Below are 15,706 nucleotides of genomic sequence, written 5' to 3'. Positions count from 1 at the left end.
ATATTGTTGTTCCACCTATAGGGTTGCAGATCCATTTAGCTCCTTGGTTACTTTCTCTAGCTCCATAAGTCATTTATTAACAGTATAGCACACTAACTCACATTGGAGAAACAGGAAGGCAACATTTTAACTCAGCATAATCATTAGTGGAGGTTATCAACACAATGTTGTTTTTGTACTTTCTACAAAAGAACAATGTGAGGAAGAAATGTAGATGTTTTCAAATGAAGGGCTAGTCTACAAAATATCTAGTCTGTCCTTTTGAAAAGCATCAAGGTCATGAAGACAAGGCATAATTGAGGAACTGTTCCTAGCCCCACTCCTGGGTGCTAAGAGATGAACCCAGTGTCTTGCACATGTTAGGGAGGGGCTCTACTGTTGAGCCAGGACCTTAGCCCCTCTGGGGGATTCCAGACCCTAAACTGTATCACCTAGCCCTACCTTTAAAAGATGTCATTAGTGCTTGCTTCGGCAGCACATATACTAAAAGATGCCATTCAAACTTTGAAAGGGCTTTGAGAATTATATGGTAATACATGGTTAATGTAAAATTTCTGATCTTGAAGGTTTTCCTCTGATTATATGGAACAATGTGCTCATATTCAGGGAATGGCTCAGCATGGTAGCATACAACTGCATTCCTAGTATATGGGAGGCTGAGGCAAGAGCATGACTCAAGATTAGCCCGAATTACATAGTAAGATCCTATCTCAAAAACCGAAGACAGGGCTGGGACTTTTGCTCAGTTGGCGGAGTGCTTGCGTAGCATGCATAAAGCCAGGGGTTCCAGAGTGGCGATGGAGACCTGCCATCCCAGCCCTCAGGAGATAAAGGCAAGAGCAACCCTCTTTGGCTACACAACAAATTGGAGGCCAGCCTAGGATACCTGAGATCCTGTCTCAGCTAAGAACAACAAAGCAAAAATAAAGAAAGACAGATAATGGAGAGCTACAAGATGGCAAGATGTGTACCACTGCAGACTAAGTACATTTCGGAGAGGTAGAGGCAAGGGGAATACTGTAAGAGTGAAATGAGAAGGAGATATCCTTGGAGATGGTGAACAATAACAAGAGTGATATCAGTCTGAGAAAGTGCAAAAATTGTTCAGCAAATGTCCTTGAATAAACATTTTTGTCAAGTCTCAGTGTCTTCAATAGTAATTTTTGTTATGATAGTTACGAGGCATGGGTGAGCGAAATACTCCTGATTTATAATTTCTGAGTTTTATGCTTTTTTTTTTTCTTTTTCTGCTGACAGGAGGTCTCACTATGGCTGTGTCAAGTAGGCTGGCCTACCTCACAGAATCTACAATTCATAGAGATTTGCCTGTTTCTGTCTCTGACGGCTGGTCTTCAAGGCCTGTGCCAGCACATCTAACTTTTTAAACTTCTTTTTACTGTTGCTGTTGGAACTGAACAAAAGTGATTCTACATTGTTTCTTATATGTTCATATTCTGTGGGCAAATTAAAAAAAATGTTACTAAAGCCGGGCGTGGTGACTCATGCCAGGCATGCCCACACTTAGAACTTGGAAGCGGGATTTCCAGGTCATCCTTGTCTGTATATCCACTTCAAAGCCACACTGGGCTTTAGGAAACCCTCTATCAAAAACCCAACCCAAACCAAACCAAATCAGCATCACCATAACCACCACCACCACCATGAAGCTTAAGGTGTGGCTCAGTGGTGGAGCACCTACCTAATGTATCAGGCTGCTGGCTCCATCACAGGCATTGTAAGAATAATAATTCATACTAATAACGTGGGGCTGTGGTGGCATATGCCTATAATCTTACGCTTGTGAGGGTGAGGCAGGACCTGGGCTACACAGTAAGACCTGTCTCTAACAAATAAGCAAACACAATGATTAAAAACCGCTAATGTTTGTCTCACAATATTTATATTAGTTAATGTGTCCCCAGGGTCTTGCACATGCCTGGACCATAATAATGCTTCCTACAGAATTTTGATCTTTTTGGTTTTCCTTCATATGGTTGGCCTTGCTTTCTGTGTAGTTGAGGGTGACCTTGAACTTCCTGGGTGCTGGGATTATAGGCATGTATGACCAAGCCCAGGGCTTTGTGTATGCTAGGCAAGTACTGCTAAGTGTTCTCTCACTGAAACCAGTGCTAGATTGGCAGACAGCAAACCCCAGCCATCTTCCTGTTTACACCATCTACAGCACTGAGGTTACAGGAGTTCGAGGCCCTATTCAGCTCTTTTATGTGGATGCTGGGGATTTTAACTCAGATCCTCATGTTTGCCATGCAAGAGCTCTTGCCCGCTGATCTATCTCAACAGCTCTTTCTACCATCTGTTGCTCCATTTTTTGAATGTATGTCTTGCTTGAATAATTGATGAGTAAATGATGATGGCTTTAGTTTCCTCCACAGAACTCTAACCCCTTTGGGCGGATTTCCTTCTGCAAAATGTGATCATAGCCACCCTAGGATTGGTAAGTGTGATAAAAATGTAGCTCAGTTCACACTGTTTGTGCCTAGCACGGAAGAAAAACTTCATTCCATTCTAGCTCCCGATAGAACTGGGAAGGTGGAGGCCAGAGGATCAGAGAGGTTATCCTTGGCTACAGAGTGAGTACGAGGTTAGCCTGATCTACATTAAAACTGTCTTTAAAAAACACAACAAACAAACAAACAAACAAACAAACAAACAAACAAACGGGGGCCGGGGGGAGCGGAGAAGAAGGCGGAAAGAAGTTATTTGGCAAGTGTGAAGTTGTTTACTTAAGCTCGCCTTTGTTCTGCTCCAGGCTCTGGCAGCAAGTCTACAGCCAGAGATTGGGATGGGGGAGGAGCTGGGATGAGGCGGGGTCCATTTTGGGGGTGGAGCCAGAACGCAGCAGGGGCGGAGTCAGAAGCTGCGGCGCCGCGGGGCCTGGACCGCCCAGGACGTCCCGTATTTTGAAGGCCCCACCTTCTTGGGCGGGGCGTGTATGCTGATTGGCAGATGATACTCAGAGGCAGTCTTCATTGGTTCGCCGTGCTGTCTGCTCGGCGGGCGGTGCCCGGACGCAGGTGCTCGCCGGAGCCGGAGCAAGCCGCTGCTGACGGGCCGGGCCGGGCCGGGACCCGGGCCAGGGAGAACCGAGGGGCCTGCGCGGTCGCCCGGCCCGGCCGCGGAACAGGTAGGCACGGAACAGCGAATGGGCCTGACCCGAGTATGTAGGCAGGTTTCCCAGGTTCCGGGTTCGAGCCTCCGGCTGAGTACTCGAGCGGGACAGATAGGGCGCTACCCTTGGCCTTACTTAGCCCTGCTCAGGACGCAGGCACCTCAATTATCATTTCAAGGTTGGTGAGAGGTCTCCGAGCCTCGCCACGCAGGAGAAACCTCTGTGAGCCTCGGTTTCCCCATCTAGGAAAAGTGGGTCATCTCGGAGCCAACATGATTTAGGAAATGGCTGATGAGAAAAGCGCCTGGCATACAGTAGGAGGTCAATAAGTGACTAATGTCACTCTGAAACCCTCTTCATAACGGTTCTGTTTGGGTGATTATTAACATTATAAAGAGTTGGGGCGCTTCACAAAAAGCTACTCAGTGCACTGTACTGAAAATGTTGTTTTTCAAACAGTAGTCAGGGACTGCCAAGATAGCTCAGCTGGTCAAGGTGCTTGTTGTCTGAGTTCAGTCTTGAGGTCTCATATGGTGAAAGAAAAACTGACAACAGAAAGTTGTCATTTGGACTCCATAGACACACCCTTGCATGAATATACACCACATACATATGCAAAAATACAAGCAAAATAAATATAATTGAAAACACTTTTTTTGTTTTGTTTTGTTTTTCGAGACAGGGTTTCTCTGTATAGCCCTGGCTGTCCTGGAACTCACTTTGTAGACCAGGCTAGCCTCGAACTCAGAAATCCGCCTGCCTCTGCCTCCCGAGTGCCAGGATTAAAGGTGTGCGCCACCATGCCTGGGGAAAACACTTTTAAAAAAACTCTGTAGTCAGAATTAATGTGGTTAGTGGGAAACATACTAGGTAGAAGTATTAAAAGTAATTCCTTTCATCTAAATGAGTAAATTGAAGTTCAGGGAAGTTAAAGCTGTTGCCCAAGGCCATACAGCAAATAGGAAGTAGAGCTTCTGGGATTAGAACTTAGTTTCTGGACTGGGGGTCTAGCTCAGTACTTGCCTAGCATGCACTAGGCCCTTGTTTTATCTCAGTACTGCCAAGAAAAACAACACACACACACACACACACACACACACACCCTAAAGTAAGAAAGAGATGGATGAGGCCCAGAAAAGCAAATTAACTTGAATCAAGACATACAGTATCAGTGACAGAGGCAGAATAAAGTGCCTAGGGCATGGAGCATGGTGGTACAGGCCTGTTAGGTCAGGTGCTCTGGAGGCTGAGGCAGGAAGACTTCAAGGTTCCGCTGGGTTATTTAGTGTAACTTTGGTATTGTTTAGTTCTTTTATTTTTGAGGTCTTACTCTGTAGCCTTGGCTGTCCTGGAACTCCTTACGGAGAACAGGCTGACTTAGAGATTGGATTGCCTCTGCCTTCCAGGTGCTGGGACTAAGCTTGTGTGCCACCATACCATTTTTTTTTTAAATGTATGTGTGCCTCTGTGAATTTATGTGTATTATGTAAGAGCCCTCAGAGGTCAGAAGAAAGTGCTGGATTCCCCAGAACTGGAGTCACAGGCAGTTGTGAGCTACCACATGGGTACTGGGAACCAAACCTGGGTCTCTGCAAGGGCAGTAAATAGTCTTAACTGCTGGCCCATTTCTCTAGCCCACAATTGTGTTTTTAACATTTATCCATTTGTTTGGTTTTGTGTATGTGTGAGTTTGTGAGCCCTCACCCATGGTAGCATATGTAGCGCTCAGAAGACAGCTTTGGGAGTTAGTTCCTCCTACTGGTTGGGTTCTGAGGATTAAACTCAAGTCATCAGAGTTGGTGGTGGCATGTACCTTTTCCCACGGAACCATCTTACCAGACTTTAAACACAAAGAAAGAAAGAGTAAAAGAGAGAAAGAAGGAAATCTCTGGAAGCTGTTCTTGGTGGCACATGTCTATAGTCAGCCCAGGCTCTCAGGAGAATGAGGCAAATGAGGCAGGATGCCTGCTGCAGGTTTGGGTACAACCAGAATCACATAGCCATAAGGTTTATACCATCCTAGGTGGAAAAAAAAAGTGTGGACTGTAGCTTAGTGACAGAGTTTTTACTTAACGTATTTGAGGGCCAGGTGTTACTTACAAAGCTTTCCTGAGAATCTGTGTGTGGGCAGTTCATGGTTGCTGAGGGAGGGAGAAACATTTCCTTTAGTGATGAAGACACTGGTAAGGTGCCCACATGCTTACCTTACTCCTATTTCTTATTGGCGTATTCCTTCAACAACAACAACAAAAACAACAACAACAACAACAACAACAACAACACCCCTAAATACATTAATGTAAAAAAAAAACAAAAAAGAATCTGAGTGTGATGGTACGTTCCTGAAATCTTAGCGGGCAGGAGGCTGAGGCAGGAGAATCACTAAGAATTCAAGGCCAGTATGGGTTATGTAATGAAGCATTGTCTCAAAAGGAAAGCAAACAAAGGAACAAAAACTAGGAGCTGGAGTTGGTTAAGAATTCTTGCTGCTCTTACAGAGAATCTGGGATCAGTTTCCAGAACTTACATGATGGCTCACAGCCATCTGTAACTCCATTTCATTGAGATGCAATTTGCCTCTTCTGGCCTCTTCAAGCACCCACTGGACATATGTGCATGTAAGTAGAACACTCATACATGTAAAATAAAATTAATAAAACATAATAAAATTAATAACAGCCGGGCGTGGTGCCGTACGCCTTTGATACCAGCACTCGGGAGGCAGAGGCAGGTGGATTTCTGAGTTCGAGGCCAGCCTGGTCTACAAAGTGAGTTCCAGGACAGCCAGGGCTACACAGGGAAACCCTGTCTCGAAAAACAAAACAAAAAAAAACCAAAACAAAACAAATAAAATTAATAATAAATAGAATTAAATGAGACAACAACAACAAAACCCCTAATGTCTCTTGAGGATCAGACAACTCACTGTATAGTTTAAATCCTGGCTGTGCTAGCTGTGTGTCCTTTCTGAACTTTGGCCTCTTTTCAATCAGCGAGGCTAATTACTGGACTTAAGTCATAGTTTTGTTGTGAAGATCTGATGAAATCCATCACAGTAGTCCTAGAGCTGTTTTTCATCAGAGAGATGGGCAGGGCAGCCTCTGAGTCTTAGGTCTCCCAGTTGGTTACAGAGTTGGAGGTAAGGAATGAATTCAGCAAGGCTCCATGCAGTCACTCTGTGCCAGATCCAGGGCTGGGTGCTGAGGACAGCAGGAAAAATGTACAACAAGGTCCCTCTGTGCCAGAATTCACTGGCGAGCATGAAGATGCGCATGACAGGTCTAGTAACAAATAAAACATTTCAGAGAGGACCCTATGCCATAAGTGAATTGTGAGTCCTTTTAGCCAGATTGGCCTAAGAGGGATGTTACCTTTGAAGGGGACACTTCACAGCAATTCCTTGAAGTTTGAACTTAGACAGATAGCTTGATCATCTAATATTTTGTGTGCATTATTTATTTTGGAGAGAGTGTCTCATGTAGCCCAGGCTGTCCTCAAATTCAATATATAGCTGAGGGTGCCCTTGACCTTGTGATCCTGTTACCTGATTGCCTGAGTGCTGGGATGACGATGTCATGGGGAGAAGCAACCCAGTGCTCTGCAAATGCTAGATAAGCATTCTACCAACTAAGCCACTACTCCAGCCTTAGTGTGCAGTGCTTAATACATTTTTGCTGCTATTATTGTTTATTTGAAACTTATTATAGTGTGTGTGTGTGTGTGTGTTTTCTCTCTTTCCACCATGTGGTCTGGGACTAGAACTCAGTCATCAATGCCTTAACCTGCCGAGCCATTTTACCTGCTGATGTTTGTTTTGGTTTTCGATGCAGGGTCTCTTGTAGCCCCACCTGGCCTCCAGCTCTCTGTAGCCCAAGTAAGCTTGAACTCTTGATCCTCTTGCCTCAGTGTCTAGAGTGCGGGAATCACAGGCATGTGCTACCTTGCCCGGCATTGCTGTTAATACGTTACAATTTAGGACTGATGTGAGCAGATTTACTAATATTGATGGATTTCCCCTTCAATAGTAGATAAAGTAAGGGGTTGTGATGATTCCTGTAATGCACAGTTGTTTGTATAAATACTAAGGTCTCTTCTCGGCTAGCATTTGGATGGCAGAGGTGGGAGGATCAGGAGTTCCAGCCTGAGCTGTATAGTGAGACCTTGTTACCAAGAAAAGAGAGCGAAAGAGTGAGAGAGACAGAGACAGAGAGACAGAGACAGAGCGAGCGAGCGAGCGAGCACTGGGGGTGTAGTTCAGTTGCTAGAGTGTTCACCTATCATGCACAAAGCCCTGGGTTCTATCCCCAGAACTACATACAGCAATGGGGCATTCCCAAAATGAATGTGTTTGGAAGGAAAAGGTGCAAAGACCAAGAGTTCAAGGTTGGGACTTCAGAGATGGCTCAGGGTTACGAGCACTGGCTGCTCTTCCAGAGGACCTGGATTTAATTCCCAGTATCCACATGGTGGTCACAACCACCTGCAACTCCAGTTCCAGGGGATCTAATGCCCTCTTCTTGCTTCACAGGCACTAGAAGAGGTGCACGTAGTTACACACAGGCAAAATGCCCTTGCACATAAAATACAAATAATAAAATTTAAAAACATTTAAAAAATGATAGTTAAAAGTCATCTTTGGCTATACAGTGAGTTCTAGGTCAGCCTAGAAATCTTTTCTTTAAGAAGAAAAGAAGCCGGGTGGTGGTGGTGGCGCACGCCTTTAATCCCAGCACTTGGGAGGCAGAGGCAGGTGGATTTCTGAGTTTGAAGCCAGCCTGGTCCACAGAGTGAGTTCCAGGACAGCCAGGGCTACACAGAGAAACCCTGTCTCAAAAAAAAAAAAAAAAAAAAAAAAGAAAAAAAGAAGAAAAGAAAAGAAAAAAGGGGGTGTGGGGAGAGAGGAAAGAGTGTTAAACAGACCATCATCAGAGGTTGAGGTGGACTTATTTCTGCGTGCATTCTCTTGGAGAGCCCAGCGCTTCCCCCACTGACCTCTCAGTTGTACACTCTGCTTAAAGGAGCATCAGGGTCCACAACAAGGCAGGCCTGGCCGATGGCCTGTAGCTGTTATCTCTGGCTCTCAGCCTTCCTCCTGGCTATGTCTGACTCTGGTTGATACTTGTTTATCTGACTCCTCGATCACCTATAGAGGCCTAGGAGGTTGTGCTGGGTTTTTTAGCTGAGCTCTTCAGGGACGAGTTGATTTGTTAACAGACTGTCTGGGTGCAAAAAGTCAGGTAACAATTTATTTTCCATGTCTTTGGGTCTCTGATTTTCATAGGCAGTGCTGGTAAGAGTTGACTTGGGGCCAGGCTGGCCCTATCAGTTGGAATTTACAAATACTATTAGGGTTGCTGTGGGCACTGGATTTAACTCTTAGAGATAAGAATCCTGGATGTTGGACAAATTGAAACCAATGATCTTTAGCTCTGGATTGATGCCTAAAGAGCCTTCTCTTACTTTCATGGATTTCTCATAAGAGTCGTGCCTGATGGTACAGTCCTATGACCTCAGGCATTTGAAGAGCTGAAGCAGGAGAGTCTTAAGTTCAAGGTTTGCCTAGGCTACAGAGCAAGTTTCAGACCATGTGGGCTTAAGTAGCTTAGTGATACTCTGTCCAAAATTAAAACATTATGAGTCGGTGAGGTAGTTCGTAGGCTATCAAACCTGATGACCTGAGTGTGAGCCTCCAAGACTTACTTGACAGGAGAGAACTGACATTCAGATGTACTCTATACGGCATCTACTCCCTCCCCATAAATGAGTGTAATATAAAATTAATAAAAATTTTTAAAAATCAACAAGAAAAAGTTTTAAAGTGTGTATGTGGTGGTGGTGGAGGAGCTGGGAGTATAGCTTAATGATAGGGTGCTTGCCTAGTAAGACGGATCTCTTCCTACTCCTAGGAAGGAGAGAACATTCATAGAAGGTTTGCACCAATCGAGAAGCTAGAATCCTGGTCATGCTACTCTGCAGAAGAGGACCAGTCTTCATAGGGTTCTCTTTGCTGATTAGACCCTGAGGCAGAGGGCAGAATCCCACCAGAGCTACCCAAAGCAGACGAGAATGGCTACCTAAGGTGTTCATTATCTCCTGTAGCCTCTCCTTGGGAACCGAGGACAGAGCAACTGGTCTTCTGGGGACACTAAAGTGTCATTTCCTAGATGAACTGAGGTCTCTTAGAGTGCACAGTTGGACAGAGGCCTGCACAGTGGGCCTGAGTGACTCACCGTTCTGGTGCAAAACATTAAATTTCTAGTTTCCTTCATCCCCCACCCATCCCAGGTGTGTGTGTGTGTGTGTGTGTGTGTGTGTGTGTGTGTATGTTGGGAATTGAACCCTCTCACTGCTAGGGCAGTGCTTTATATGTCTCAGGCCCTCACTGGATTCTTGGTAGGTACTCTACCTCTGACTCATGCTTGAGCCTCTCTAGATGCATTCTGCTTTCACTAACGATAGCTTAATATGTTTTGAGCTCAGTTTCAAGGATCCGGTTTTCGCTAGAATAGGGTGATTCTGGCTGTGTAAAAAACTGAGCAAAGGGCATGGCACACAGGTGTGCAGTCACTTTCAATCAATGTTCCTCTATGTGAAAATGTGATTTGGAGACTGGTTTTGTAGGAATTTGAAGTGGGGCCATGCCTGCCTTTTTCTAGAAGAATGAGAGAAAATCCAACACAAGCCCAGCTGTCTTCTACGCCTGCCTAAGTTGTATACATCAACTTGTAGAGTTCTCACCTACCTACATTTTACAAATGCAAAGATTCAAAGAGTCAAGTCTTTGCCCATAGTCTTTGAGTTCTGTTTTAGTGTTATTTCTGTTGCCCTGATAAAATACCAGGGCAAAAGCAACTTAAAGGATGTCTTACAGTTTTACTGCTGTGAACAGATACCATGACCAAGGCAAGTCATATAAAGAACAATGCTTAATTGGGGCTGGCTGACAGGTTCAGAGGTTCAGTCCATTATTATCAAGGTGGGAGCATGGCAGCATCCAGGCAGGCATGGTGCAAGATGAGCTGAGAGCCCTGCATCTTCATCTGAAGGCTGCTAGGAGAATACTGACTTACAGGCAGCTAGGATGAGGGTATTAAAGCCCACACCCACAGTGACACACCTACTCCAACAAGTCCACACCTAATCCAACAGGGCCACACCTACTCCAACAGGGCCACACCTTCTAATAATGCTATTCCCGGGGCTGAGCATATATAAACCATCACAGAGGAGAGGAAAGGATTTATTTTAGCTCACAGTTCCAGGCTATCACTTCAGAGAAGTCACAGTGGCAAGAGCTAGAGAGCATTCATCATATCATATCTATAATCAGGAACAGAGAACAATGTATGTAGGCTAGTGCCCAGCTCACTCTGCCCTTTTTGTTCAGTCCAGTGTGTAGCCTACCTACATCCAGGGTGGGTCTTCCCACCTCAAGTAACCAATTAAGAAAATCCCTAGATAGGAGAGACTCCAGATGTTTCAGAGAGCAGAATCCCACCAAAGCTACCCAAGGCAGACGAGAATGGCTACCTAAGGTGTTCATTATCTCCTGTAGCCTCTCCTTGGGAACCGGGGACAGAGCAACTGATCTTCAACCTTGATTTGAGATCAACCCCTAGGACCCATATTGTGGAAGAAGAGAACTGAGTTCTGCAAGCTATCTTCAGACTCTCACATGCATGCTCTGGAACATATACATCTACACACATATACATATTACACACAAAACAAACATAATTTAAAAAGAAAAAAAATTGTCTCCTATGGGCACGTGGTTATATCCCAACCTAGTCTAGACATTCCTCATTGAGAGCCCCTTCCCAGGTGAGTCTTGAGTGTGTCAGTTTGACAGGTAAATAATCTTCACAATCTCTGACAAGACAGGACTCAAGAGCCAGGCGTGATCTGTAATCTAGCATTCAGAAGGCTGAGATATTCAGTTCCAGGCTAGTCTACACTACAGAACGAGCTCAGAGGCTATGGCGATGGCTTGGAGGTTAAGAGCACTGGTTGCTCTTCCTTAGGACCTGGATTCAATTCCCAGCAACCACATGGTGGCTAGCAACCATGGGTACTCCAGTTTCAGGAGGTCTCTGCAGGCACCAGGCAGTAGTCTACAGACAGATGTGCAGGCAAAATACCTATACAGATAAACATTAAGTAAAACAGTGAGATCAGAAGAGGGACTCAGGCTGGGGACCCCACCCTACAGGAAGGTGTGGACTTTAGTCTACATCCCCTGAACCCATGCAAAGTAAGGCACAATAAGCCTTCCGTGCAGTCCTAGTCCTCATACTGTGAAGTGGGAGGAGGGGACAGGAGAATCTCTGGAAGCTGGGTGTGAGCTGGTCTGGTGTACCTAGCACAAAGAAGAGACTCTGTCTCAGGCAAGGTGGAAGACAAGGGTATTCTCCTGCCTCTGATCTCTACTAATGTACCTTTGCACATGTTCACTTGCACTCTCACACACATATTTGCAAGCACAGGAACATAAACACATACATACCTTAAAAAAAAAAAAGAGGAAACAAAACTGCTGTTGTGACTCACTAATTTTGCCTTTGATCTCTCTGCCCCCTCCCGCCCAGGTTTCTGGGACCATGGGCCTCAGGCCCTGAGGACAGGAGGCTCCCTGTGGCCATGACGACAGGTGACTGTTGCCACCTCCCTGGCTCCCTATGTGACTGTTCGAGCAGCCCTGCCTTTTCCAAGGTTGTAGAGGCCACAGGGCTTGGGCCACCTCAATATGTAGCACAAGTGACTTCACGGGATGGCCGGCTGCTCTCAACTGTCATCCGGGCTTTGGATTCACAGAGGTGAGTAGTGACCATTAGTAGCCAGGCTTTTGTCCCCATTTCTCTCTGGGTTGAATGATATTCTACTAGTCTAGGGTCAGGAGGTCCAATCACTTGAGAGAGTCAGAGAGGTTAATATGCTAGAGAAAAAAAGCCAAATACTGATGTTGGAGGAATGGCTCATTGGTAAAAGGACCTGCTGCTCTTTTAGGAGTTCAGTTCCCAATACCAACATTGAACAGTTCATAACTGTCTGTAACTCCATTTCTAGGGGATCTAACACCCTCTTCTGACCTCTTTGGGTACTCCTTTATTTGGGTACAAAGACAAAAAAATAGTGTGTGTGTATATATATACATATATATATATACATATATATATATGTATGCATGTATATATATGCATGTATACAACACATATATATAGTAATTAGTATGTATATATTAGCACACACACACACACACAGACACATGTACATCCAAGTAACTGGGGTGTTTGTTTATCAGTGGAGCTAGGGAGATGGTTCAGTTCATAAAATGCTTGCTGTGCAAGCTTGAAGACCTGAGGTCCATGCCTACAATCTATGTAAGAAACTGAGCATTGTAGCCTGGGTTTGTAATCCCAGTACTAGGGAGCCAGAGACAAGCAGATCTCTGGAGCTCTCTGGTGAGCCAAGCTACCTTAATTAGTGAGTCCTAGGCCAATTAGAGACTTAAAAAAAAAACCATGGTGGACATCCCCTGAGGAATATCACCTGATGTTGACCTCTGGCTTTTACATACACAGACCTACTCCAACAAGGCCACATTACCTAAAAGTGTCACTCCTTGTGGGCCTGTGGGGACCAATGAGTGTATGGGACTTGCTTATAGAGCCTGGGTATGTGGTTACTTACAGGAACATGGGTATTCAGCATCTTAGTTAGGGTCTTACTGCTGTGAAAAGACACCATGACCAAGGCAACTCTTATAAAGGACAGCATTTAATTGGGGTTGGCTCACAGGTTCAAAGGTTCAAAGGTTCGTCCATTATCATCAAGGTAGGAGCATAGCAATGTCTAGGCAGACATGGGGCTGGAGGAGCTGAGCATCTCACTACTAGTTCTGAAGGCAGCTAGAAGTAGACTGGCCTCCCAGCCAGCTAGAACAAGGGTCTTAAAACCTACCCCTACCATGACACACCTACTCCAACAAGGCCACACATCCTAATAGTGTCACTCCCTTGGCCAAGCAAATACAAAACCATCACACCCAGAATAGCTGAGTCACCAGAAAGTCTTAGCCAGCATCGATGAAGACTTTCCTATAGCGTCATACATGGAGTCCCTTTCGTGAAGCTCCTATGTACTGTATTTAGTCTAGCACCTTATAGACCATAAAAAGTCATGTGTAACTGAGAAATAATGGAGTATATTTAGCAGTAAAAGATGTAGGAGTCTGGGATCAGGAGAGGATCTAGTGACCTTCTCACCTCCTCCTCCTTGGAGGGGAAGGCCTAGAGTACACAGGCTGGGTCTTGAAGGTTACTGGCAAATAATGCCAGCTTCTCTGATGAAGATGATGACAGCTCTCGTGCCCACAGAGTGGGGCTATACAACACCAATGACCTCGGGCTTTGGGGAAGCAATGAAGAGAGAGAGGAATGTGGGGGACAGCACCTAGGATGAAACTCCTATGGATGTCTTTCTCTCCCCAAGTGACCTGGAACAAGTTGAAATGCCTTGCTGGTCGGATTATTCCAAGAATAGTGTTACAGTCCTCAGAATGTGGGGATTTGCTGCACCTTCCATAATGAAGGTTTGTTATGAGGAGCCCACTGTGAGTTGAAGGGATCATAAGCTGAAAATGCTGACAAGATGTCTCAATGTATAAAAAACTGGGTCGGTGTGCCTGGCAACCTGAGTTCAACCCTAGGAACCCACATAAAGTTGGAAAGAGAGACCTAACCACAATTTGGGCAAGAGACGTGGGCAGATCCTGAGAGTTTATTGGCTAGCATGCCAGCCTAGCTGAAAATGCAGACTTCCAGTTCAGTGAGAAACCTTAGGAAGACACATGCCTTCACATGTTTGCTCACAGGCACATGCACCTGTAACTCAATGTGTACCATACAAACACACACACACACACACACACACACACACACACACACACACACACACACACATTATAACTTTTCTAGGCCTTCATTTCTTCCCCTCTCCTTGCCTTCTTTTTTCTTTCTTTTTATTTTTTTTTTTAAGATTTATTTTATTTATATGAGTACACTGTAGCTGTCTTCAGACAGAAGAGGGCATTGGATCCCGTTACAGATGGTTGTGAGCCACCATGTGGTTGCTGGGAATTGAACTCAGGATCTCTGGAAGAGCAGTCAGTGCTCTTAACTGCTGAGCCATCTCTCCAGTCCTGCCTTCTCTTTTCTTCTTCCCCTCCCACTTTCTTTCCTCCCTCTCTATAAAATGGAAACAAGTGAGCACTTTCCTCCAAGCTTATTATGAGAATGAGATAAATAGCCGGGCAGTGGTGGCGCACACCTTTAATCCCAGCACTTGGGAGGCAGAGGCAGGCAGATTTCTGAGTTCGAGGCCAGCCTGGTCTACAAAGTGAGTTCTAGGACAGCCAGGGCTACACAGAGAAACCCTGTCTCGGAAAAGAGAGAAAGAGAAAGAAAAAGAGAAAGAGAGAGAATGAATGAGATAAATGAAGCCTAGTATTGCACTTGGAATACAGCCTGTAGTCACAGCTCTGGAACCAAGGGGAGAGGAACATTAGTTTGAGATTGGCTTGTGCAGCACAGTGAACAACAAGCTCAGCCTGGGTTATGCAGTGAGTTCCCTGTTTCAAAAAGCAAGACATGGTGTCGGACATAGCTCAAGAGGCAGAGGCAGGTGGATTTTTGTGAGTTCAAGGTTAGCTTGGTCTATATTAACAACTTCCAGGCTAGCCAAGGTTACATAGTGAGACTCTCTCTGTCTTTAAATAAATATAAAAACAAAGTATTAGTCATGGTGGCAGATGCCTGGCATCTCAGTACTAGAGAGATAGTCACAGGAGGGCCAGGAACAAAGTGTTCCTCAACTATGGTAGCAAGTTAGAGGCCAACCTGGGCTACATGAGACCCTGTCTGAAAACAAACAGACAAACAAACAAATAAAAAAGGTTGAAGTCAGATGTGGTGGTATATGTCATTAATCCTAGTTCTTGAAAGTCAGAGACTGGCATATCTCTATGAGTTTGAAGCTAGCCTGATCTACATAGAGAGCAATGTAGGCTACATAATCAATCAATATACAATAAAGGCTACATAATGAAACAATGTCTTTTTTTGTTGTTTTGCTGTTTTGAGACAGGGTTTCTCTGTGTAGCCCTGGATGTGTCCGGGAACTCACTCTGTAGACCAGGCTGGCTTGGAACTCAGAAATCCACCTGCCTCGGCCTCCTGAGTGCTAGGATTAAAGGTGTGCACCACTATTGCCTGGCAGGATTCTTCTTTTTCAAGACAAGGTTTCTCTTTGAAGCCCTGGAAACTATGTCTTAAATATATAAAAACATGCTAGAAAGATGGTTCAGTTGGTAAAAGGCCTGCTATGCAAGTGTAAAGACTTGATTTCAATCCCCGGAATCCATGTTCTCAAGCCTTCAAACCTTAACCACTCCTACAGAAAGATAGGGATGGGGACAGGAGAAACTCCTCAAAAGCTCAGAGAAGAGAGCCTGGCACTCACAGTACTGAACACTGACCCTGCCTCAAACAAGGTACTCGTCCTCTGTCTGACCTCCAC

General features: G+C 45.0%; 1 protein-coding gene across 4 annotated transcripts in view; it reads left to right on the top strand.

Moving 5' to 3' along the window:
- The first annotated feature begins 3,013 nt into the window (after nt 1-3,013).
- Marchf2 (membrane associated ring-CH-type finger 2) overlaps nt 3,014-15,706 on the top strand; it is a 32,986-nt gene continuing 20,293 nt past the window's right edge. For all 4 annotated transcript variants that reach the window (NR_045523.1, NR_045522.1, NM_145486.5 and 1 more), the window contains exons 1-2: nt 3,014-3,145; nt 11,719-11,946. Coding sequence is in view for 2 of the 4 variants with exons in the window: in NM_145486.5 (NP_663461.2) it covers nt 11,771-11,946 (176 nt within the window). In the remaining 2 variants the exon portion in view is untranslated. The remainder of the gene's footprint in view (nt 3,146-11,718; nt 11,947-15,706) is intronic.

The sequence above is a fragment of the Mus musculus genome, chromosome 17, assembly GCF_000001635.26.
Source record: "Mus musculus strain C57BL/6J chromosome 17, GRCm38.p6 C57BL/6J".
Lineage (NCBI taxonomy): Eukaryota > Metazoa > Chordata > Mammalia > Rodentia > Muridae > Mus > Mus musculus.
Note: the sequence above shows the minus strand (reverse complement) of the source record. Positions and strands in the feature narration are given on the sequence as shown.